This window comes from Gymnodraco acuticeps, unplaced genomic scaffold (assembly GCF_902827175.1).
Source record: "Gymnodraco acuticeps unplaced genomic scaffold, fGymAcu1.1, whole genome shotgun sequence".
NCBI classification, from domain to species: Eukaryota; Metazoa; Chordata; class Actinopteri; order Perciformes; family Bathydraconidae; genus Gymnodraco; species Gymnodraco acuticeps.
Window position 1 is genome coordinate 520,325 of NW_022990213.1, and position 24,189 is coordinate 544,513.

Sequence of the window (24,189 nt, forward strand, 5' to 3'; positions counted from 1 at the left end):
CACCACAGAGAAACATTAAACTGCTCTGAACAAAGCTTGTGGGTTATCTTCAGTAACTGGGTCATGATCTATTCAAAGAGACAGTCCTGTGGAATTTTTCAAATGTATTCTGTTTTGGTCAGCACATGCGCATCTTGGTGTATTATATTAAAGAGAAAGACAATATCACCAATACTCAGCATCTCACACCAAAGCATTTGGATTTATGAAGCACTACAGAGGAAGTGTCTTTTTATTTTGGGTAAACTTTCCCTGTTAAAATCTGTCTTCCTCTTCCTCCCCTCGCCCTCACCTGTAGATGCTACTGGGGTTTCCATGGTCACTACAGCCGGGAGGCGGAGCACCTCTTCCAGGCGCTGGAGTCGCCCTATCAGAAGGCCCTGCAGTCCCACCTGAAGGGCTCTGACAGCATCGTGTCTCTGCCGCAGTCTGACCGCTCGTCCTCCTCCTCCCAGGAGAGTCTGAAGTAAGAACTGTGATGCTCTCTTACTCTCCCATCCCTGTCCCCTGTGTTCCATCTGCACTCTCTGTTCCACCATGTTTCCATATCTCTATCCACCTTTTCCTATATTCTGGACGTTTGCATCTATTTTCTGTAATTGATTGGAGGAATGGATTAATGCTAATCTGTTTTATTGAATATGTCTGTGAGACGTGGGTAATTATTACAGGCTGCAGATCCAGCAACATGCACACACACTCTTGGATCGACTGTTGTCATTTACACCGTTTATAGACTCCTTATGGAGCGTGTTGACTAATGACATTATACACAATCCATCAGGACTGCAGGTTCATCAGTGTGTGTGTAAAGCTAACGTTTGACAGAGTTGGACATGACCCGCTTATCATAATTATATTTATAAAAAGTTCCCTCGTGGAAGACCTGCGAGGCAAATTATAAAACACATATTTCTGGTGATCCGGTTTCTGAGTTTGATCTGAATAGATTTCTTTGACAGGTAAACATTGTTCCTGACAGGATCATCTTTTCAAATGTCTTAACTTTGTTTCTATATGTTTTCAATCCATACATTTCACATTCATACCTCATATGAATTGTTCTTGTGCTATACCTGTCTACTGTTGTCAAATGCTCATTTGATTAGAATATGATCTACATAAAGATAATTAGTGTCAATGTTTTTGTTTTTCAGCCGGCCACTGTCTGTGAAGAGTGTCATTGGAGGGAGCATGACAAGGAGTAAGACACCTCCTGACTTTCTATCTGTTGGGGTGGGGTTTCCTCTGAAGTAATAAGCACACTGGAAGAATTAGGCTCTAGTGTGCTTAAGTTGGTATAGATAAGGCACTAAGAGACATGCTCTCTTGATCAAGACCTTGTACCTTTATTTACCCCGAGTCAGACGGCAGTATCATTCCTGGTTATTTGCAGAGCTGAATTATTCTATTTACCAATGCTGTATGAATCCAATTTGAAAAAATTATAATATTTGAGGAATCAAAAGAAAGCTAAAATATCCTGATGCTGATTTATAAAAGTCTGAATGTATGGTTTGTTGAGCGTGGTCTTAAGAAGACAAGCAAACAACATTTAAATTGCTTGTTTTATGAATAGATATCAGATCGTTGTAACTCTATCAATTCTCAAAAAATGTGCTTAATTAGGCATGAATAGGTTTATGTGAATAGATACCTATATACACTCATCTATTTGTGTGTTTGTATTGACTTGGTATGCAAATGCATAGGCGAAACGTGTGGTATGTGCTTGATGAGAAAACACAACCCCTAGGGCTTCAGGTTCCAGACTGTTGTCACAGTTGTTGTTCTACAGTCTCATAGCAGATGGCTCAGAAACTCCTCCTGTGTTGCTCTTTGGTGGCAGTAAAAGTAGAACATTAAGAAGTAAGTGATGCAGGATGCTTAAACAGCCTCAGTGATATGAGTCCTCGTGTGTGCTGTTGTAGGTAAGCTGGTGGGCAGCAGGGTGTCTCCTTCATCAGGTTCTCTCCAGCGTTCCCGTAGTGACATCGACGTCAACGCCGCCTCCAGCTCAAAGTCCCGTCTGTCCACCGTACCCACCTCCTCGCCCTTCAGTTCTGCAGCGGCCCTCCCCCCCGGGTCCTACGCCTCATTAGGTAATCCATCACTCACCTTCCTCTTAACTTCTCAAAACAGAAAAACTAACAAACAAAAAACTAGGCAGCAAGAAATAACTCTGTCATTCAGCAAAACTCTTCACATGCTGGATTCTAAATACAACAGTTGAGATAACGTAGAAGAACAGGAATTAAAAAAGCTACTGTTTAGCTAACTTTTATTAATTTAACCTTTGTGTCCCGTCAACTGCAACTTACCTCAAGTTTCAAATGCGCCATTATGCCGCATTTCCACTACAGCGCGGTTTAAGCGTGCCGTACCCGCCCGGCCCTTTTTTGTTGCGTTTCCACTAGGCGTAGATCCGGCTAGCGGGTACTTTTTCACAGTTTTCTGGCTCTCCAAAATCGAGGTTCTTTCCGGGCCAACAACCGGGCTGAGTACTGTATGCTAAACTAGTGAGAGAATCGCTGGCAACTACAACAAAACGTGATTTAATTGTAATACATGTTTCAAAATGATGCCGAAGTAACAACATACTGATACCGATTAGTAAAAACCGTGAATTAATGCTTTGACAAGTCTGCAGACAGACGGCAGGCGAAAAACCCTTTTAAAATGCGTGTTTTCTAAATGGAGATTGGCTAAGCTAACGTTATATATGCTCCGACCGTCCACACTCACAACAACGGCCTATACAGACATAAATAAACCAGCGACTGTATTCGCCATGACACAGACAGTCTGTGGTTTGTACTTGTTTAACTTTTGTCTAGTTTCTGAACAGATATGAAGAGCTGTGAGCTCTGAGGGCTAACAGCTAACGGCTGATGTTGGTTTTGTGTTTCGCATTGAAGATGACGTCACGGCTCCGCCTACACTACGTTACTATAGTTACTACCCCAGTTCCTAAACTGTAATGGAAACGCAGCATAAAGTGAGCCTGGCCTACCAAGGCCTAACTATACCGTACTAAGCCGTGCGAGGCCCTGCAGTGGAAATGCGCCATAAATAACCCCATATTCCGATATAAAAACATTTAGGAGGAAAACAGGAAGGTCTAAATAAAAACTGCAATGTTGCATAGGCCTATGTAGAACTGTCCTCACAAAAAGCCTCTCTCAAAGCAGTATTTTACTTAACCATGTTTTTTTCTGGAGGAAGACTCAAGCAGTTATTCTCAAAGTCTCCCATCATCATGAGATATTAAAACACTTTCTCCGGCAGTCACTGGCTTTTACGGGCCTGACTGGAGTTATAAATGAGTGCTGAGGCTGTCATTAGACTGTTCTGTCAGCAGGAACTGTTTAAATCCTACACTGACACTTCTAATGTGATGAGGCTGAGTGGCCTCCCAGTGCGATTAAACCCCCAGACACTTTTTAAGGATGTTTTCACAGCATTTTAAGCTAATGGCTAAAGTTCACGCCATCCCCCACCAATATATGACATGCACTGTAATTCTGTTGGCCACGCACAAACTTATCCCCCTAACCTGTTCTTCTCGAGTCCCAGTAGACAGATAATGGCTGTTACTAATGATGATGAGGCCCCTGGTCCCCCACTCACTCCTGCTTTAATTGCTACTAACGTCTTCCTGTACACCTCTCCTCCCACTCGCTGCTGCACTGCCTTTCTTAAAAACCCAAAAGATGGCACTCCTGGTAAAATCGATGGTAAGACGTGTGTGTGTGTGTGTGTGTGTGTGTGTGTGTGTGTGTGTGTGTGTGTGTGTGTGTGTGTGTGTGTGTGTGTGTGTGTGTGTGTGTGTGTGTGTGTGTGTGTGTGTGTGTGTGTGTGTGTGTGAAAACCAGAAAGTGAAGGTGTGTGAGAGTGTCTTTTTGTAAGCTGTCACAGGCTCCACGTCTACATCCTGTCTCTCCTCATCTGCGCCCTCTTTTCCTCTCTTTACCCCCCCAGTGGTGGTCAGTTATGTGGAACTGCATGGACTGTCTGCATGGACTTCCTCTTCCTCACTGTAACCCTAACAAGTGTATCCATCCACCCTGTTACTCACACAGCGATCAGGTCCAGCGTTACTGATTCATACAGCTGCGTTTTTTCTTTATTGATGTCTTTTACTTTACAGAAATTGATGTTCCACTGTAACGCGTTGCAAGGTTTCATCACCACATGTTTAATCCTAGCAAATGCTTTAACTGTCCTTAGTTTTGAGTGTCCTCAAAAATCTGGACAGGTGGTGGACTGTTCTGATGTTTAAACTTAGTGGCATGACAGGAACATAGCATCTGTTTTGTGATATCATGTAAGGTTTCACACTACAGATGCTTTACCCTTTCATCAGTCACACACAAGTCTAATCAGCTGATGGTCCGTTTTTAAGACCTGAACAAAAGAAGCTAGTCACTGCTTTACTGGAGGGAAAAGGCTATGGCTCAATTATACCGCAAATGAAATGAAAGACTGGTTAACACTTCAAAATAACAAGTGGAGTAATAACTGAGATACTTTAGAAAATCTCTCAAGCTTGTGTTAATCAAACACCTTATTTCTGGCATCTTACCAAAAGGCTATTTACAAAACCCATTGACTTTAAGACACTTGAATCAGAAGTGCAAAAATGGTGACTCATTTCTGGGTCTTAGGACTCCTTCCTGCAGCTTTCGGTATGGTAAATCCTCATAAAGTGGAGGATATTATTGCACACAATGAGATCCCTAAATAAATAAAGAGAGTTTTATCTCCTCATTAAGTAGAATACATTTTGTTTTCCTGTCCTGGAAAGCAGAAAGGACCCCAATAATTATTAAGCACAACAACTGGGTTCTACATTTGAAGTTGGTCCGTTTTTCCTTGAGTCCTGTACTCTGCATAATCCATAATACAGTATGTTCTGCCCTTTCAATGGTCAGTGTGGTTTAAGCATTGTATAGAGTTCCCCATGTCCACAACTAAATACAACTGTATTTGTAAAGATTACTTTCTGCATCTTTAAATGCATGAAAGTGTATTCAAACATATTGAGTCTCAGACATCTGACTGGACTATCACGCTTTTGCGAATGGTAGTGTATTCTAGCCTTTGCTTTGCTAGCCTTGCTGTTAGCAGCACATGTTGCTTTCATTTTTGATTTGAAGTCGACAGATGATCTTTCCTAGCTAAACTTCCAAAACTACATTTTTTCCACTCATTATTATAAGTAAAAATGTCCCAGTTTTGTTCATGTTTGCAGGTTTTTTTAATCATATATATATAGGCAGATGAAAAGGATGTTCAATGTATGTCTGTCCTTCACCACACCAGAGTCGAAAAAGTTTGCCAATATTTCTCACTGTGCGTTTTAGGCACACAAGTGGGATAATGTCACTTAAAAGTCACTTATGTGCTCTCCTGTTGCTCCCCACCCATCATGAACTTTGGTTGCAGGTTAAAACGCACGCTGAGAATGATTTGCAAACTAATAGAGCCAGGTGTGTTTGTTTCCCTGCTGTGTGTTTCAGGGGGGCTTTTCCCCTCATCCAGGTCTTCTTCATCCTGTCTCCCCAGACTATTTCCTCTCCAGCATCTCTGTCCAGGGTTGTGGTGAAAGTCATTCATGTGTATTAAACCCCCCTGCCTTTCTTCTCTCCCTTGTCGCCCAGGTCGAGTCCGTACCAGGAGGCAGAGCTCGGGCAGTACGGGGGGGGGCCAGCCCCTCAGTGGTGGACAGTAGGGGACGCAGCCGAGCCAAAATCGTCTCCCAGTCCCAGCGTACGTATATACACCCCACACAGGCTCCCATACCGTGACGCTGGAGATATAACAGACTACTAACATTACAACCGTACACAGCTATGTTTGTGCCTACTATTTACCAGTCTGTCACTCTCATGTTTTCTATGATCTTGTCTGCATTGAGATCATACTAGATGTGTTGCTGTTTCTTGTATGTGTGTTATTTTATCTTGAAACCACTTCCTGTGACAAATCGTTTGTATTTGTGCAAGTGTGCCTACCTGCATTCACAGTATGTTGGCATCTATGTATTCTTGTGATCTGTCAGTGGGCTAAAAAAACCTGAGAGGCAAGTGAGAAAATGTGGGGATCTGAATGTCTGATCTAATTGTTTTCTCTGCTGTGTTTATGACTTCAGAACAGTTAAGAAACAGGGTTTGCAGGGCCAGTACAGAGTGGTGCGATGATGAATGTTTTTGTAGGACGACCCCAGAAGTTTGCACTGTATAAAGTCTTTAGCAAACAAACGTTAATGATAGTTACACGTTTTGTTCAGCAGGATCATCTCCACATATTAACACCACTTCCATGACTTTTGATTTAGTAAATGCAATCGCCAGAAGTAAGTATGGCTAAAAAAACGAACTCCATCACTGCCACATGGCTGCACATCACCACTGCTCAGATAAAGGTGGACTTGTGTTTGGCGTGGCGATGTTTAGTAGTCTCATGTAGTCACTTGTTAGCAAAGAAGCTTCAGATATTCAAGGCATTTACTGACAGATTTTTGTCATGAATCAAAAGGTGGAAAACTATTCAGCTTGTGTTAACCACAGACCCCATCTCAGGCATGCAGACACAACACACACAACAGAAAAAAGATGTCTTATTAATGAACACAGGAGGGGAAACATTTGAGACCATACTTAGAAAATACATTTGTTTTAATTCTCGCTTGCCACTCAGGGCTTCTGCTGTTCATCAGGTCACAGCTAACATGCTAACAACCCAGAGTGCATGCTGGGTAAAGTCAATAAACATAACCCCTTCTGTCTCATTTTGACCGTTCTCCACCCTATCCTGCCTATTGCCTCCATCACCCAGGATCCAGATCAGCCAATCCCATCAATGGTAAGGCCTCAGCTTCATCCAATCACAATTCAGGAGCTCATCACAAAGCAACTCCTTCTTTGAACGTTGCATGCCCGTCCATTCTCATCACTGTTTTACCTTTGTTTCACCATGTAGGGTAGGGTTTCCTCACATTCACATTTTCATTTCTGATAACCTTCCCCCACAGTTTGAGCGCTGTATGGAGTCGGACATGTTTGCCATTTTGTTGTCTTTGTATTCTTTGTTTTCACTATTGAAGTTTTTCCACAGTAACTGTCTCCCCACACAGAGTTACATGTGGTTCCTGTCCCCCTCACACCGCGTGTTCTGTTTGCATCCAACTGTCGTGTTGTCATTACAAATACGTATGAATTCACCTTTCAATCCGTCTAAATCCATGACATAGGTTAAGACTCCACACTGAGATGAATAAATATAGGAGAAGACACTATAATATGTCGGCAAAGCATCTGGTCTGCTTCCACAGGGCTTGAGTTTGGAGATTAAACTGAGCATGTTATTGAAGGTTTTACCCTCCTTACTCCTCTCCCTCGGCCCCTGGATGCTGTGTAACCCCGGTACGTGTCTTTCTCCCACAGCCGGCAGTCGCTCCAGCTCCCCGGGGAAGCTGCTGGGCCACAGCAGCTACGGGCGGGTCCCTCGGGTCTCGGTGTCGGCCTCCACCACGCCTGCTGACAAGCGCAGCCGCGTCCCCCGCAGCCAGGGCTGCAGCCGGGACACCAGCCGGGACACCAGCCCCACCCGCCTGGGCCTCGGTGAGAACGGCACCAAGCACACACGTCTTCAGTGACAGTTAGTCTAATGGGTCAAAGTCTAGAGAAGTTATTTACAGTGGCTTGCATTTGTAAGACAGAACTAAGAGGCGAGACAACAGGCATACCCATTGTTTTTCCATACACTGATCTTGCTCGGTAAAAAGAACGTTTTTATCACTCTCTTATAGGCAAAACACAAGACACTGCAATGTGATTCATGACATTTGAATTTGTCTACTTCTTGTCAAATCCGCATTTAATTGTGCAGGCACTGTGACGCTAGTCAGCAACAAGTCAAACACTCCACATGCTCCACGTCATACAAACGTTACACAGAATGATGTCTAAAACATGTGAAACTGGACCTTCTGTTCATTTCTTCCTGATGCAGAGATAACCTTGTGTTTGTTTTGTCCTTTGAAACCTTGCAACAGTCAGACACTGAAGCTCAGACTGTTTCCGTCCACCACAAAGCATTGTGGGCTTATTATTTGCACAGACAATAAGGCAGATGACAAAGACAGCAATGTCTGTTCTGTTCTCGTCATGCATAGTTAGTTTTCAGCTACACATTCCTCACAGATCTATTCTGGTGTGTGATTGGTTGAGAGGCAGTGGGGCTTGTGGGTGATGTAGTGTTTGTCATGAAAACATGTTTCTTTTGCCCAAATGTTGAATATTTCGTATTAATTGAGGTTCCTTCACTTTGGTTTTGTTTTCAAATGTGCTAGTGGTTATTAATGTTTACAGGTTTGTTTTGACGAGAACAGGATACTGTTTTTGATCAGTGTTTGTCCTTTTCTCATTTATGGAGTCCTTGTCACCCGGTAACAGAAGCTGGAGTTGCTCTGTGGAGTCCAGTCTAACCCGTACTAGCAGTATGCTGTTTGACCTGCTCACTCACCAGCATCCTGGCACTGACTCTGTTCCTCTTCCTGTCTTCACTTTCACTTCTTCTTCATCTGCTTCTTATCTGTCCAGACCCTTTTTGTCCTCCTTTATATCTTGGGCATCAGAGCCCCTGGAGGACGTTTGTTCATTGATCGGTCTGAGTGTGCATTAGTTCACATAGAATATTCAAATAGTGATGGTCATAAGGTTTGCAGAGTATATTCTCATATCGTAAAGTATGTCTTTATGATCCTGTCGCATTTTCATTCAGGGCAAAATGCTAAATTGGCCTGATGCAACATTTCTGAGTTTGTACACCTCTCTTCAGCGGTATTGCTTGATCGTTTCAGCAGCACAATGGAAACCCCCATGTTGATATATAAAGCCATTTTTGATGATTTGTGTGCGCAGATTACGCTCACAAAAATGTGACATGTAGTAGTTGTGTTAGTTAGCTAGTATACAAGCCATGTCAGAAAGAAAGAATGGTGTTTAACAGAACATGTTCCCTTAGACAGCAGTGTGTATACAAACCTTAACCAAGACAGAGTCACTTCTTAACTTTACACTGTCAATAGTTTTCAAAGTACTCATGCCATTACATCCTAAATGAAAGGTTGTCAAACCTCTTTAGAGAGGTAGAGAACAGTCTGCAGGGCTTCTTCTTTCAGAACCTCTCCTCCTCTTCTGCTCCTCACATCTGTCTCCCTCATGAATGCACTGACCTTCCCACCTAACTTGTTGTCCTGACAGCCAGCCTGTGTGGTAAAGCTCTTCTTCCTGCTGCTCTTCCCTACCGCACGCTAGCCCGGAGCCGCATCCCCCGCCCCAGCATGAGTCAGGGCTGCAGTCGTGACACCAGTCGCGAGAGCAGCCGCGACACCAGCCCTGCTCGGGGCTTCACTCCTCTGGGTGAGTACCGCTCAGCTCATGGACCCCCTTTCCCAGTGAGGGTCCCGACTGGAGAGTCTTCCCAGATGCTCACACAAGCTTTGTCTTTTCCTGTTGGTGTTATCTGTAGCATGCTTTCTGTGTCTGCCTGTATTTATCTGCGCATGCACTAATGATGTCTTCCTGGGTTTAGAGAAGTTGAATGTACTGTTTCCACTTTCTCTTGTATGGAAGCTTTGAGAGCTGAGTGAGAAATGAAATTCTGGTGATCCATTTTGAAATTCTGATCTAAATAGTTTTCTCTCCCGCACTTACAAAAAGGAGTTTGGCAGGATTATCTATTAATAAATGTCCACATTTGTTTCATCTTCACATCGGTGAAGACATAGTAGGTGGGGGGGGAAGTGTTGGTGTCAGATTTCTGTTTGACTTTTTCTTTTATTATTATATTTTGAATAGGCAAAATCTGTGAAATGTTAACTTCTCGATGCACTCAGAGGACATGAATGCTTTAGTCATTCAGAACATGTTGTTGCCTTTTTTCTTTTTCCAAAATGAGCATTACAACAGCAACCACATGATACTAACAACAGAAATCATTTTCACTGAGAGCAGAATTTAGGAACTAAGGAAAATAACCCTGACCAAACAGGAGAGAAAACAATTAAGACCAGACTTAGAAAAGACATCGCCAGAATGATGTTCTCTCTCTGTTGCACTTTGAATGATGGTATAAACGACAAAGTACCATCGTGGAATCTACCTTATTTGTTTCTGAATGTTTTTGAGCTGGATTTGTGTATGTGAATTATTTCTGAAGGAATCTGTGAACATGTTGTGATTCAAGTGCCGTCTTGAAAGATTGAGGAAGATGAAAGGTGGACGGAGATAAACAGCTAGCAATAATGATCATTCAAGCGCTGATTGTGCCCATGCAAACAATGCCCGCTACTGCAGCTCGTAGTTATTGTGCTGTTGGATTCTGGGAAATGATGTCATAACTCCAGTTTGTTTTTCACACCACTAGGCTGGTGGTCTTAATTTCAGTACAGATGTCTGTTGCAGTACATACCACATGTTGAACTGTATCTCTGTGGTGCTGTATCATAGAACCTGAGAAGCATCAGATTAAGGACTGTCAGTGCTTTAGCATCGCTTTACAAAGTGAACAATACAATGCTGCTATGGGTTATGAGTAATGGGCTACCTAACTGTATATCCAATAGTAACACGTGGAGAAGGGACCCTTGTTCCCACTGCAGAGCTTAATAACATCTCTGTTAAGGCCTCCAAATAATCAGTTCTATATTTATAAAAAAGGGTGTTTAAGCCAGCAGTGATCTTGTTTGAAAGATTAAGGGGTTATTATTAATCTCCTTTAATACTCTATGTCATATCAAAACAACAGCACTCATTTCAGGTTGAAAACAAGAGTCACATTTTCTGTCCAATTCATTAAGATTCCAAATGAAATATAACACACCTGTGGATGAGGCGAAATAAAGGAAGCTCTGACCTAAAACAAACAACTTTATTTTGCCACCATAAACTGTCTAAGTTATAATTATATAAAACAGGTGTGCTTTGGATCACTCGTGTTTGTTGTTGTAATAAACATTTCACACACAAGAGGGTGCACTACTATCCCATGTTCCAAATTGATCTTAAGTCATTCCTGATGTCATATTGATATGTTCAAAATATATTTCAAACAAATGTAAACACAGTTCAGTTATGTTTCTTAAACTGCTAACTTAAATATATGAAGCGTGTGTTAAGAGCACATGGAGAAATGTAAGCATCAGTGCGGGGTAGTACAGGCTCTTCAGTCCCTTTGGGTCACAATGAGTGGTACAAGAAAATAGATCCTATCAAAAGAAAAGGAAAATCACCTGCCTATACTTTCTTTTCACCAGTGTTCGAAAAAGAACAAAAGTAATCCATTGCCTCTCAGGGTTCCTGTCAATGTGCAGCAGTTGCTGCTGAGACTGACCTTCAGAGGCCGGTGTTAAAGGTCCCATGTCATGGCCATTTCTACTCATCATAATTCCATTGTTGAGGTCTACTAAAATAAATGTATATTGTTCAATGTTCCAAACTCACATTGGTTTCTCATACAGCATCTCTGTATAGTCTGTATATTCACTCTCTGTCCTAAATGGCTTGTTGGAGCTCCTGCCCCGCCCCCCCCCCTCCATGTGAGCTCCACGGATTGGTCAGTTTGGACCAATCTGCGGAGCCGTTAAGTCACGTTACGTCACGTTACGTCACTATACCTGAAATACGTCACTGTACCTGAAATACGTCACTGTACCTGAAATACGTCACTGTACCTGAAATACGTCACTGTACCTGAAATACGTCACTGTACCTGAAATACGTCACTGTACCCGGAAGAAAACAATGGAAAAAGAGAAATCTCCAACGAGGCGTTCTGGGGCAGCATAGACAGGTATTTTCTGTGTTGGAGTTTTACTCGCTACAGGGTGTACTTTGAGGGTTTGTGAGTCTGCAGACCGTTTACATGCAGAAGAAGCTACATAACACACAAGGGGACGGGTAATAACCGGAAAAGCATGACATGGGACATTTAAACCTGTAGTGTGTGTCACTAACCCCCCCGCCCAAATGTTGCCCACCTCTCCTGCAGCCTCCCGACGTCACTCCCGTTCAACCAGCGCTCTCTCCACAGCCGACCCCCACAGCCAGTCAGGTGACCTGCATGCCCAGAACCCCCCGACCCCCCCAGTCCCCTCTCAGACCTCCCAGGTTCCCTCTTAGAGGCCTACTGAACCAGCATGCCTCCGTGTTTATGTTCAGTGATGTGACCTGAAGCATCCACCACCCTTTTACGTTAGTGTTTTTGAGCATTGCACTTAGCATACAGGAAAGGTAAGAAAGGCCAGTTGTTTTTGTTTAGCATGAAAAGAGAAACATTAGGTTTTCCTCTGCTTCACCTCATTGTCCTCATTTATAGCTGTGACTTCTGTGGATGTATGATCTACAGCATTTGATATGCTGACTCAGCTAGCTTCACTTTTTGTTATTTGCCCCTTCTCATGGAACTGTCTCAGTTGTGCCTCTGTTGTTTTCATTCTTGACATTCCTCTTTGGTGGGCTTGGTCATCCTCTCTTTTAGTTTTTCTTTTCTTCCTTCTTTTATTAGAGAATATTTTCCTTTTGAGCTCATTCATCTGCAGTGCATTGCTCTTTGTTTTGTTACACACCAAAGAACCCATTCAGGTAAGTTGCAGTGGCCACTTTTGCTTTTCTAACTAAGATTGACTTACTATCTTTCTCATCCCCCTTCCTGTGTAGACCGATATGGTTTGATCCACCAAGCCAGGATCTCTGCCTCTGTCAACGCCATGAGGGTCCTGAACACCGGCACAGAGGTGGAGGCAGCGGTGGCTGATGCTCTGGTAAGCTGCTGTTACTGCTTAATAATCATGTTGTTATTGACATGTGATTGTTTTTGAAGCAAACACTAGGCAAGGGTTCATGCAACTTTGTTTTTATATCATTAGTTAACTGTGTCCAAAGTTTGGCTTAAATCTTAGTAAATATAAAGTTCAGTCAGCCACATCACACGTGTAGCTTCGGTAGCCTGGAAGCTCATCGGCTCATATTACAATATTGTAAGTGATTATTTTTTTATCAAAAACTTAACTTTTTCAATCCTTACATATTCAGCCAATCATTTGGATCCAGGTCACAATCTATTAATCATGATTAAGTATATTACTAGTAACTTTTGTTAAATACAGACCTGGATCGCTGACGGAAATAATATACATATCAAGACATTAAATTAATAAGTTTTAGGCCTCTTTGACCACTCTGACCATAATTAAGGTAATATGGTCAGACTGGAACCCTTGTGATACAAGACTACCGGGGGCGACACTCATCATGAGCGTGAAACGTTTCTTAGTGTAGCCCCACACAGCCTATTACACATATTTAACTTTGAGAGTTTTAATAAAGCCTCTGAGATAGAGACACACACCACACACACACACACACACACACACACACACACACACACACACACACACACACACACACACACACACACACACACACACACACACACACACACACACACACACACACACACACACACACACACACATACATACACACACACACACACAGATCAGTGAAATGTGTAGTGTACTTATTGTGTGTTCCATCTTTAAAGCTCCCCTCTCTCATCTTTCCCTCTTGGTTGTTTGTTACCATTTCAGCTGCTAGGAGACTCCAGGAATAAGGTAGATGGCACTTTACATACTGTTTGTATATCCATGCTGTCCCGCGCTAATCAAGTTCAGAAAACAGTAATGCAGCTTGATGTGTTCTACTCATGATACCCCTCAACCCTCTTTCTTGCTATTTGATTGAATGAACCTCAAATTTGTGTTTTTTTTCTTCTTTTTTTCACGTTGTAATATTATGTGCTGTAACTAATAGTTTTGGTACCTTATTCATATACTTGTTTTAGTTTGTATGAAGTCCATGATATTAACTATGCTCTACTGTTTGCTGTGTCATTACTATTCTATTCATTTGTGCTTTATTGTCGCACTGCTTTACTGGCTTTGATGTTCATATTTCATCAACAAAAATCAAAAGTGAATTTCATTTTCAACTGAGGAATTTACGACAGCGTATTAGAGCCATTACAGAAAACTAAAAAAGATTACTAGGAGCCGAGAGAGAGGGGTAATATTCTAAGATTAAAGTCGTAGAGTAATAAGAGAAAAAAAAGATGTCAATGATATATATGTGAAGACATTTGTTTTGTTGCCAAGGATCCTGGATGTCTTCACAACCTTATCTCACCACAGCTTTTGAAGCCATGCGGTTCCTTGGCTATTTCAATGTTTTAATTTGTGACTATTATCTCAGAATAAAAAAAATCTCTTGCATATTAATGAATGATCAACCACACATGGAGCTGCTCTTCCTCCCGGGAAAAGATTGTCCAACTCTTGACCTGACAATCAACATCGGCACCTCAGTTGTTTCCCCGACTCAGACTGCAAGGAATCTGGGTGTGACCCTAGATAACAACCTGTCCTTCACTGCAAACATCGCTGCTACAACCCGTTGATGCAGATACACGCTTTACAACATCAGGAGGATACGTCCCCAGCTGACTCAGAAAGCGACTCAGGTTCTGGTCCAGGCTCTCGTCATCTCACGCCTAGACTACTGCAACTCCCTCCTGGCTGGTCTACCTGCATGTGCCATCCGACCTCTGCAGCTCATCCAGAATGCAGCGGCTCATCTGGTCTTCAACCTTCCTAAATTCTCCCACACCACTCCGCTCCTCCGCTCCCTTCACTGGCTTCCGGTAACTGCTAGAATCCACTTCAAGACACTGGTACTTGCTTACCGTGCTGCGAATGGATCTGGCCCTTCCTACATCCAGGACATGGTTAAACCGTACACCCCAGCGCGTGCACTACGCTCTGCATCAGCCAAACGACTCGTTGCACCCTCGCTGCGAAGGGGACCCAAGTTCCCATCGGCGAAAACACGTGGGTTTGCTATCCTGGCTCCAAAATGGTGGAATGAGCTCCCCATTGACATCAGGACGGCAGATAGCTTGCACATCTTCCGGCGCAAACTGAAAACTCATCTCTTTCGACTCCACTTCGAGCGTTAGAACTATTAACGAAGCACTTTTATACTAATAAAGGACTGGCTTTTCTAAAGCCAGTGGAGTAGCACTTGAAATGTTTGGCTCTATGAAACCTGATATACTTATATGATTCTGTTTTCTTCAAGGTTGTGTCTTCCTGGTCGAATGTACTTATTGTAAGTCGCTTTGGATAAAAGCGTCAGCTAAATGCAATGTAATGTAATGTAATGTAATAACATAGATTATTCCCATTTGTTGTCTTTTATCTTTGAAATTCTACACTTTTTTTACTGAAATATTACCCTTTCCCTAGCTCCGTGTATTTACTCTACTATTTAGCATATTATGGTCCTAATACGTATTTACAGAACATAAATATCACAATTGCGTACTGAATTTCCTTTTAAACGGATAACTCAAATCCAGAGAATAAAAGATGAAATGTACTGAGTGCATGTCTCCCTGATGCAAACCAGAACACATCCTGCAGAGCCTTGTTAACATCTAGGAATCAAACTGTGTGTCACATTTCCATCACGATCTTCTTCCTCCCGCAGAGGAAGCCGATGAGGCGCAGGTACGAATCCCCGGGGATATACTCTGACGACGACGCCAACAGCGACGCATCCAGCGCCTGCTCGGAGCGCTCGTACAGCTCCAGGAACGGAGGGATCCCTCACTACCTGCGGCAGACGGAGGACGTGGCCGAGGTCCTGAACCACTGCGCCAGCTCCAACTGGTCCGAGAGGAAGGAGGGTCTGCTGGGCCTGCAGAACCTCTTCAAAAGCCAGAGGATACTCAGGTGGGCTGGGCTCAGAGGGCAAATATGAGCTTTGGTACTATATCCAGCTCACATACAGTAGGTGAGGGTTAGATTTCAAAAAGCTTTTAACTGAGTGAACAGCCAAAAGAGAAGTTAGACTTGAACTGTCAGTGATATTACACAGTAAATACACAACTATACACATATCGACATATGCACAAACGCAGATGTTTAGACAAAGTATAATGACATCAAATATAGCAAAAAAGTTGAGGGGGTTGAAAATAAATCTAATGAAGGGCATATAAAGTATAATTCTTTTTGAATAAACTGGACCAAAATAAATCGTGACATAAATGTAAAAAGTATCAAATAAATTACAGAATAAGTAAAGAGCATAATTAGTGACACTTAATATAAGCCAATTCAAAAAAAGATGTGCTTATAAGTGTTGTTCAAAACCAAAAAAAGATGTGAACCCTGCCCTGATGATTTTCTTCTGTCGCTTGCAGCCGAGTGGAGCTGAAGAGACTTTGTGAGATCTTCACAAGGATGTTTGCAGACCCACATAGCAAGGTAAAGAATACGACTACACTAACTGAAGCGCAACTAGATAAGACTTGGTGTGAAGGCATGGTGTCTAAAATACAGCGATGGAGCCTGCCTGTTGAAACTAATCAGTGTCTCTTGTTGCATGGCCTGCCTTGCTGTGGATTTAACAACAGAGAGTAAGTGTGTTTTCTATCCATATCACTGCCGGCATGTACCTGTCTGAACATGAGCAGGTTCATCCTATTTAAATCAGTAATGAGTGTGCATGTCTGCTCAGGTGTTCAGCATGTTCCTGGAGACCCTGGTGGACTTCGTCCTGGTGCACAGGGAGGACCTGCAGGACTGGCTCTTTGTGCTGCTCACCCAGCTGCTGAAGAAGATGGGGGCCGACCTGCTGGGCTCCGTGCAGGCCAAAGTCCAGAAGGCCCTGGATATCACAAGGTCTTTAACCAGTTCAAACTGTCCGGGTCACAGGGGGGCACAGCAAACATCAGTGTTCTTTTACACTGAAAAGGGGCTTGAAATTATTTATTATTATTCTATTTAGAGCAGTGGTTCCCAACCTTTTTTTAGTGGACAGCGCCACGCGGAGGTCCTGTTCCACTGACAGCCGGGTGCGGGTCTTGTTTTGGACATATGAGTGAGGAAAACACCAGCTGGCACAAGTAGGAGGTTGGAAACTGTAAAGGCACGTTGATGGCACTCTCAGAGGGATGGATACTCGTGTCCCACAAGCAGCCAAAAGATATCCAGACGTAGTTCACCGTGCTCCAGTTTCAGGGAGCGGTCCAATAGCTCTGCGAGTTCATCCTGAGCTCTGCTGTTAGTGGCTGATATTAATGAGAGAGGATTAAACGGCTCCCGGAGCCAATCGAAGTCTTCATTCATAGGAGGGAAATATGACTCAAACCTCTGCTCCAGCACTCTCACTCTCATTACTCTTGTAATGCTTTGGCGCAAGGATAAAAAGCTGCTCTGCAGTCTGCACGCCGTAAACAATGACGGCTGACGTAAGTCATGAGAATTTAAGCAGTCAGTATGAGGCTATATTCAATTTCATATTTCTAAATCTGAGCAATATATATGTTTTATTAGCTTATCAACTCCATTGTACATGTAATACATGAAGTGAAGTTTATTAAGTGAAAAAAACATTTGGAACGTAAAACAAAAAGATTCTACGGCACACCTGGACATTGCTCGCGGCACACCTGGACATTGCTCGCGGCACACCTGGACATTGCTCGCGGCACACCTGGACATTGCTCGCGGCACACCGGTTGGGAACCACTGATTTAGAGAAATGTAAAGAGAGTGTGAAAGATTTTCTCTGACTCACTCTGTGGTGAATGTTGAGAGTTAATACATTATTGGCAGCAACATCACAACCATTAAGTAGTTATTTAAAAATATATAATTGGAGATTTATTTTAGGAATCAAGGAAAGTAGAAAAGAATGGATTCACACAATGTTGTTACTTGTTTATTTATTTATTATTACTTTACCTTTATATTATAACCCTGTGTAGGATAGTTTTTCACAAAAAAGACAATCAAACATCTGGGATGCAACACTAATAAAGTCAAATGTAAGTCCACGTGATTCCACTATGTTTTAATGCCTTTATAAGCGCGTTTAAGCATGTTTGATAATTATCGGGATTATATTGTGCAGAATAACGGTGACATGATATCTTCATATATTCCCATGCTTATTTGAAGGAGATCTATTTGAAGGACACCTGATTTCCTATACCTCTGAATTAGTGATCAACCTCATTATTGAGCAGTCAAGCTTGTTCCATCATAGGACAGCAAAAGGTAACCTCTCATTTCTTTGTGTGTGTCAGGGATTCCTTCCCATTCGATCAGCAGTTTAACATCCTGATGCGGTTCATCGTGGATCAGACTCAGACCCCTAACCTGAAGGTAAACCCTCATTCTGTTCACAGACCTGGTTTGGATCGCTGAGTGTGGTTGATGGAACATTTTTGTCACACGTAATGGTGTGCTGTCTCTTCAGGTTAAGGTGGCCATTCTGAAGTACATCGACACCCTGGCCAGGCAGATGGACCCGACAGACTTTGTCAACTCCAGTGAGACGCGCCTGGCCGTCTCTCGCATCATCACCTGGACCACTGAACCCAAAAGTTCTGATGTCAGGAAGGTAGGCCACGTTATCCAGCACTGACTGTCCAAATCTTTCTGCTTGTACAAACCTTTTCCTGCAGAATAATGTTTTTGGTTTTCATCCCATTTAAAAAAAAAAGAAAATTCCTTTTGTTCCTAATTTAGGTCGTACGCATTTGTTCAGCACACTGGAGTTATCAGAGAATATGAATGTATTTTTGATTCCTTGGTTAAAACAACATGTGACACATGACATATTTGTTGCTTTAATCCTCATGGTGCAATGTAACCCTTCTAAACCAGAAGATGTAGCTACGGCAGAGTCCTGCACGGGTCTGATTTTCAAGACCCGCACCCGCAATGTGCAATACCGAACCCGCCCCGCTACCTGCACATATTGCCAATTAGTTCCGCAACCCGACCCGACCCGACAGCACAAGATCCGCAACCCGACCCGAACCCGCATATATATTGTAAGGGAAACTTCTGCAGCAATGGAGAGTCAGGACTCAGAGAGACACGAGGAGAGTTGGAGCTTTGATGTCAAACAAGGATAGTTTATTACAAGGATACGGCCGGAGAATTCATATCACAAGTCACAGCAGCAAAAGGTTCTGACTGCACGGGTGGGTTATGTCAATTCTGATCAGCCTCGCATCTTGGTAGACCCTTTAACTAGTTTACAGAGAGTCAACCCACATATTGGGGGAAGGTATACGGGAACACCTGGAGACACTGAATCACTTATCTGACTCTTTGGCTCTGTGACCGAGAGTTGACCGGTCATAAAACTGATAATGTCAACAATAGCTGAGACTTCCCATTCCTTAAGACAGATAACAGACTTAGGGTTTGTCGTAAATGTCAACAGGCAGAAAGGTTAAATATCTTAGGAGTAAGGAAGAATTATTCTTTGACACTTAGAGAATATTTCTGTCTTACTCCTAACATATATGAGCAGTGAAAACGTGCAATTATTAACACACGCAGTTGCATATTTGTCTCAAAAAGCGTGGGATGTTGGTTATTTTCTCCATCTAGGATGACACCAGAAGCCTCCCAGACGTTGGATTTCGCTCTTGAGGAAGTGTTATTGAAAATGCTGTATTCTCCGCTAGAGAGCTTCACCTCAGCCATTTCGAATGTGGCGCGCACAGCAGCAGATTGATGCGCTGCAGAGGTTATGATTATGCGCGGTCCCGCGGGGGAGAGGTCTGAGGATTTAAATATTAAACTAAATTATTATTATTTTAATATATTTATTATGCAATACCCGCGACCCGACCCGCATCATCTTTGTTTACCCAGAACCAAACCCGGAAAAATACCACCCGCAAATCACTTTTTTCCCGATGCAGGACTCTGAGCTCCGGCCCACGAAGAATGAGAAGGGAACAGATTAGATCTCACATCAAATCTATTGTTTCTTTATTTATTTTTTCCTCAACATAAATTATTTTTGATATATAATCTCCATAGGAAGTAATGCCATACTAAACTATTTTAATAACATTAAAAGTGGGTGAGCAAGCTTAATGCCAAACTAATTGCTTAGAGGTGTTTAGTAAAACATATGTAACAAGGTTAAAAATAGCATTGTGAGTTGACTACAACGATACATCATCTGTGTTTGCGTTATAATCCAGATTTACACTGGACAGCCAGTGGAATCTTGTAAACCTCCACACTTGTTATCATTTGAATTCTTCAGTCTGGATTGTTTGTTCAGCCACAGTAGTAAACTTAGGTTCTCAGTGTAGAGGGCCTTCGGTCAGTGGCCCATTATCTTCCCCCTATCTGACGCGTGTCACATGTCCTCCCTCTGTGTCCCATCCTGTTTGTTACACTGCTGTTGTTCATTGGCATACTACAAAAAGGTTAGTGCTAGGGAGGATTGGTTGAGTGTTGCATCCACATGTGAGGTTGGGGGTCCTGTGTCTTTCTGTAACGCCCATATTGCCCCCACTGTGCCCCAGACCCTTCATAGCTGGGTGAGCGAGGAGCTAGCAGGCAGGTCCAGCCCTGCAGCCTTACTGTCCGCTGAGGGCAACCAGGAAGACAGGTGTAAGCAGGTAGAGCCCCGCCAGCAGCCAATCACAACACGATAAGCACACAATGCCCCGCCTGCCCGGTGCCTAACCACCACCTAGAGACAGAGAAGCTCCAGTGTGGCGCCTGTCACTCACTTTCAGGATTGAAGCTCCAGCTGTTTCGCTGTAACAACTTAAAATCCACTCTGTGCTTGCAAATTGATCACTCACCAAATAGATTCCGCCTGTTGTGCACCCATAGCAGGAGCGTGGGACCTTTAACCTGGAATGTTTTTTAATAGGACAGGAAATGCTTGTTGCTTTGTGTGAACGGACTTCCAAGTCAATTGTATTGATATAAATGCCGTTTTGTTTCTTCTGTGTGTCTTACACATTTGTTTTTCTGACTCACATTAACAACCTCTTTTTCACACTTGTACCTGCATGTTGTTAACATGCTATGTATGTACAAGAGAAATTCTAAATATGACTCTAAAGCGGGTTATAAAAACGTTATTGACCCAATAACAGTATTCAAAAGTTATCCATGATTACATCATATTTGATTACATTTATTTACTCTGGTCCGATGCAACATACGACAAGTCTACATAAACTTAACAGGAACAAAATAAATATATACATATCAGATTGTTAGTCCATTCATCTATTCAAACTTATTTTAAGAGCAAGCAGGTAGTGCAGATAAAGTGAGGAGAATAGACTAACAAATAAAGAAAATGACTAAGTATGTGCACATTATTAATAACACAATAAGTCAAAAAGAAAACTGCAGATATGTACACCATGGTAAAATAGCAGCAGTATAATAACTTCAAATAAGCAATAGCTCAGTTAAACAAATCAGGTTTATTCTAAACTCCTCTACAAGTTTGATCTATACTCACTTGCATGTTGCAACATGGATATATCAACAATGTCCTTGAATAGTTATTGACTTCATTAGTTTCCCTCTGAATGCAGCTTTTAACAGTTTCTTTCTACAGGCTAATGCACATGTGAGTCTACTGAGGAGCTGAACAGTTGGTTTCCATGGTTTCAGAATAGTTTTGACCTTTATCAAAGTGAACCCTTGCCTCGGATTGCTGTTGTGCTACAAGTTCTGACATTCAAAAAATAACAGTGAATTATAACTGAACCTCTACTTTTTGATCATTATTAAATGTCAGAACAGCGCCTCTGATCCCCCCTGGAGAAAGGTCTGTCAGAAACACATGGTCAAAGTAGTTAAGGAACCAGGGAAACCATCTGAACTTCCTCAGCTGTGTCCTCAGTCCTGACCCGTTGTTCTGAACGTCCTGCAGGCGGCACAGGTGGTGCTCATCGCTCTGTTTGAGCTCAACACCCCAGAGTTCACCATGCTGCTGGGAGCCCTCCCCAAAACGTTCCAGGACGGAGCCACCAAACTGCTGCACAACCACCTGAAGAACTCTAGCAACACCAGCAGCAGTGTGGTGAGTCAGATCAAACACTCTAGTGTTGATATGATTTTATGGAAGCCCATTTCTGCCAGGAATACAAAAATATTACAATGAAAAAAACAAGTTTCCACAATCACAATACAAACACTTGAGATTACAAATTTGAACATAATTACCTTATGGCCACAGAGAGGCCTTGAACGAATGCATTTGCACGGCAATAAAGTCAATACGAACATAATTTATGTACATGTTCAATCATCGATATAAGGATCGTAAGTTTGGTTACCATAATAAATTACAGTATTTCTTTTTCCTCACTTCAGAATTCTCACAGAAGCCAAACTCATATAAAAAAAATCTTACCGTACAGTGCTAAACACAGTTGGGTGTGTGTAGGTCAGCAGAACCATCAGACAGCAGGGTTTACACCTTTCCTTCTTGTCTTCCTCTCTTCCAGGGCTCTCCCAGCAACACCATTGGCCGGACGCCGACACGCCACACCCCCAGCAGGACCAGCCCCCTCACCTCTCCAACAAACTGTTCCCATGGAGGACTGTCTCCAAGGTAGCCCCTCTTCCACCTGTTACTGAGCTCACACACTTCCTGTCCTACTGCATGGCTGTGCTTTGGCACTGTAGATACTGCTGCTGTCCCTATTGGTTGGTATGAGCAAGGTACTGTGTGAGGTGCTCAGAGAGGTTACAACTTGCTAGAAATAAAGAAGCCAACCCATTTTTCTTCATAGATCAAATCATTCTTCCAAAATCCACTCGGTTGATCCATAACATATGTAGTGCCTTAGACACCAAGCTCGTTGGTGCTGTCCTGTATAAGGCTGTTTCATATACAAAACTGTGAAAGAGAACAGCACATGTTGTAGCCTTTGTACTTACTCCTGTACCAGTTGAATGTGGCCGCTGAGTGGTAGGAACAGTCTTAACCCCTCTGCCCGAGTGTTTGTACCTGCTAGCAGAAACCCATGAACACAGATGATGTGTCAACATCATTTCCTGGTTTTAATAACTTTAGTTAATCCTGAAATGAATGTCATGTTGAAATAATATTTTGAATTGAAAAGTGCCCCCTCGCTGAAATGTTGTGCGATTCTGCTACCTTCCAGTTCTCTCCTTTTAAATCTACACTTTCAGTCAACCTACAAGCTCAGACTAGTTTCTTTTTGTCTTTTCTCTTTCTGCACACGTGTTTGTCTCCTTCTCCTTCCTTCTCTTGTCTCCACCTGTTCTTCCTTTCCATTTTCCTCGCCCCACTCTCTCACCCCTGTCTGTCCATCCTTCCCTCCCGGCTGCTGTGGCAACAGTCGGTTATGGGGTTGGGGTGGCGACGGACTGTCAAAGCATCCCCCTGCCCCTCCTCCTCCTCCTCCTCCTCCTCCTCAGCCCCACTCCACCCCTGCTGCCCCCTCCCTAAGGGTCCTCCGCAGAGCATATTCACCCAGGTAAAGAGGCGGGCTCAGACACAGAGGCCATCACAACAGCAAGAAGCCTGACTCTGATCCTTTCATTTTCTCACTGAATACATATTAATCCATAATCACTAATCAAATGAAAATATCATTTACATTGCTTCTCAAGCGGGGTTAATGCTAGGATGTGTGCACATTACATTACATGTCACTTGTTAGACGCTTTTATCCAAAGCGACTTACATACTCAATACTGTGGGCAATCCCCACAGGAGCACTTTGGGGTGAAGTGTCTCAGGGACACAACGACATGCTGACTGCAGTGGGGTTTGAACCTGTGCTCCCTTGATCCCAACACCAAGGCACTAATCCACTGCGCCACACGCACATGTACAATTCAAAATACACAATGGTCACAATATTTTTCTTTCTAAAAACGAATCACTTTTTCAAAACAGCACTTTGCATGGTGACAAAACAAATGCATGCTTGTGTTTCTTCAACAGAAATACATGTCTAATAAAGCGTGTGTGTGTTTCTCTGTGTGGGTCTGGTAGCATGATGGAGTACGACACTGAAAACATGAACTCTGAGGAGATCTACAGCTCGCTGCGCGGTGTCACTGAGGCCATCCAGAGCTTCAGCTACCGGAGCCAGGAGGACCTGAACGAGCCAATCAGACAGGAGGGCAAGAGGGACGACGCGGTGAGTCAGCACTTTCCTGAATCCTTCCTCCTACTGTAAAAATGACTATAAAGCTTTCAGCTTTGGTTGAATCCAAATTGATAT

At 42.9% G+C, this 24,189-nt stretch overlaps 1 protein-coding gene across 1 annotated transcript in view; it reads left to right on the forward strand.

Moving 5' to 3' along the window:
* The window catches only part of clasp1a (cytoplasmic linker associated protein 1a), a 95,553-nt gene that overhangs the window by 59,496 nt on the left and 11,868 nt on the right, over window positions 1–24,189 (forward strand). Inside the window, 20 exon segments of the mRNA XM_034218423.1 lie at window positions 299–466; window positions 1,158–1,204; window positions 1,932–2,102; window positions 5,664–5,707; window positions 5,709–5,772; window positions 6,841–6,867; window positions 7,449–7,625; window positions 9,324–9,428; window positions 12,726–12,829; window positions 13,658–13,681; window positions 15,615–15,859; window positions 16,333–16,396; window positions 16,546–16,548; window positions 16,650–16,813; window positions 18,223–18,301; window positions 18,396–18,539; window positions 21,858–22,007; window positions 22,435–22,541; window positions 23,296–23,433; window positions 23,958–24,105. Of these exon segments, the coding sequence (XP_034074314.1) occupies window positions 299–466; window positions 1,158–1,204; window positions 1,932–2,102; window positions 5,664–5,707; window positions 5,709–5,772; window positions 6,841–6,867; window positions 7,449–7,625; window positions 9,324–9,428; window positions 12,726–12,829; window positions 13,658–13,681; window positions 15,615–15,859; window positions 16,333–16,396; window positions 16,546–16,548; window positions 16,650–16,813; window positions 18,223–18,301; window positions 18,396–18,539; window positions 21,858–22,007; window positions 22,435–22,541; window positions 23,296–23,433; window positions 23,958–24,105 (2,173 nt within the window).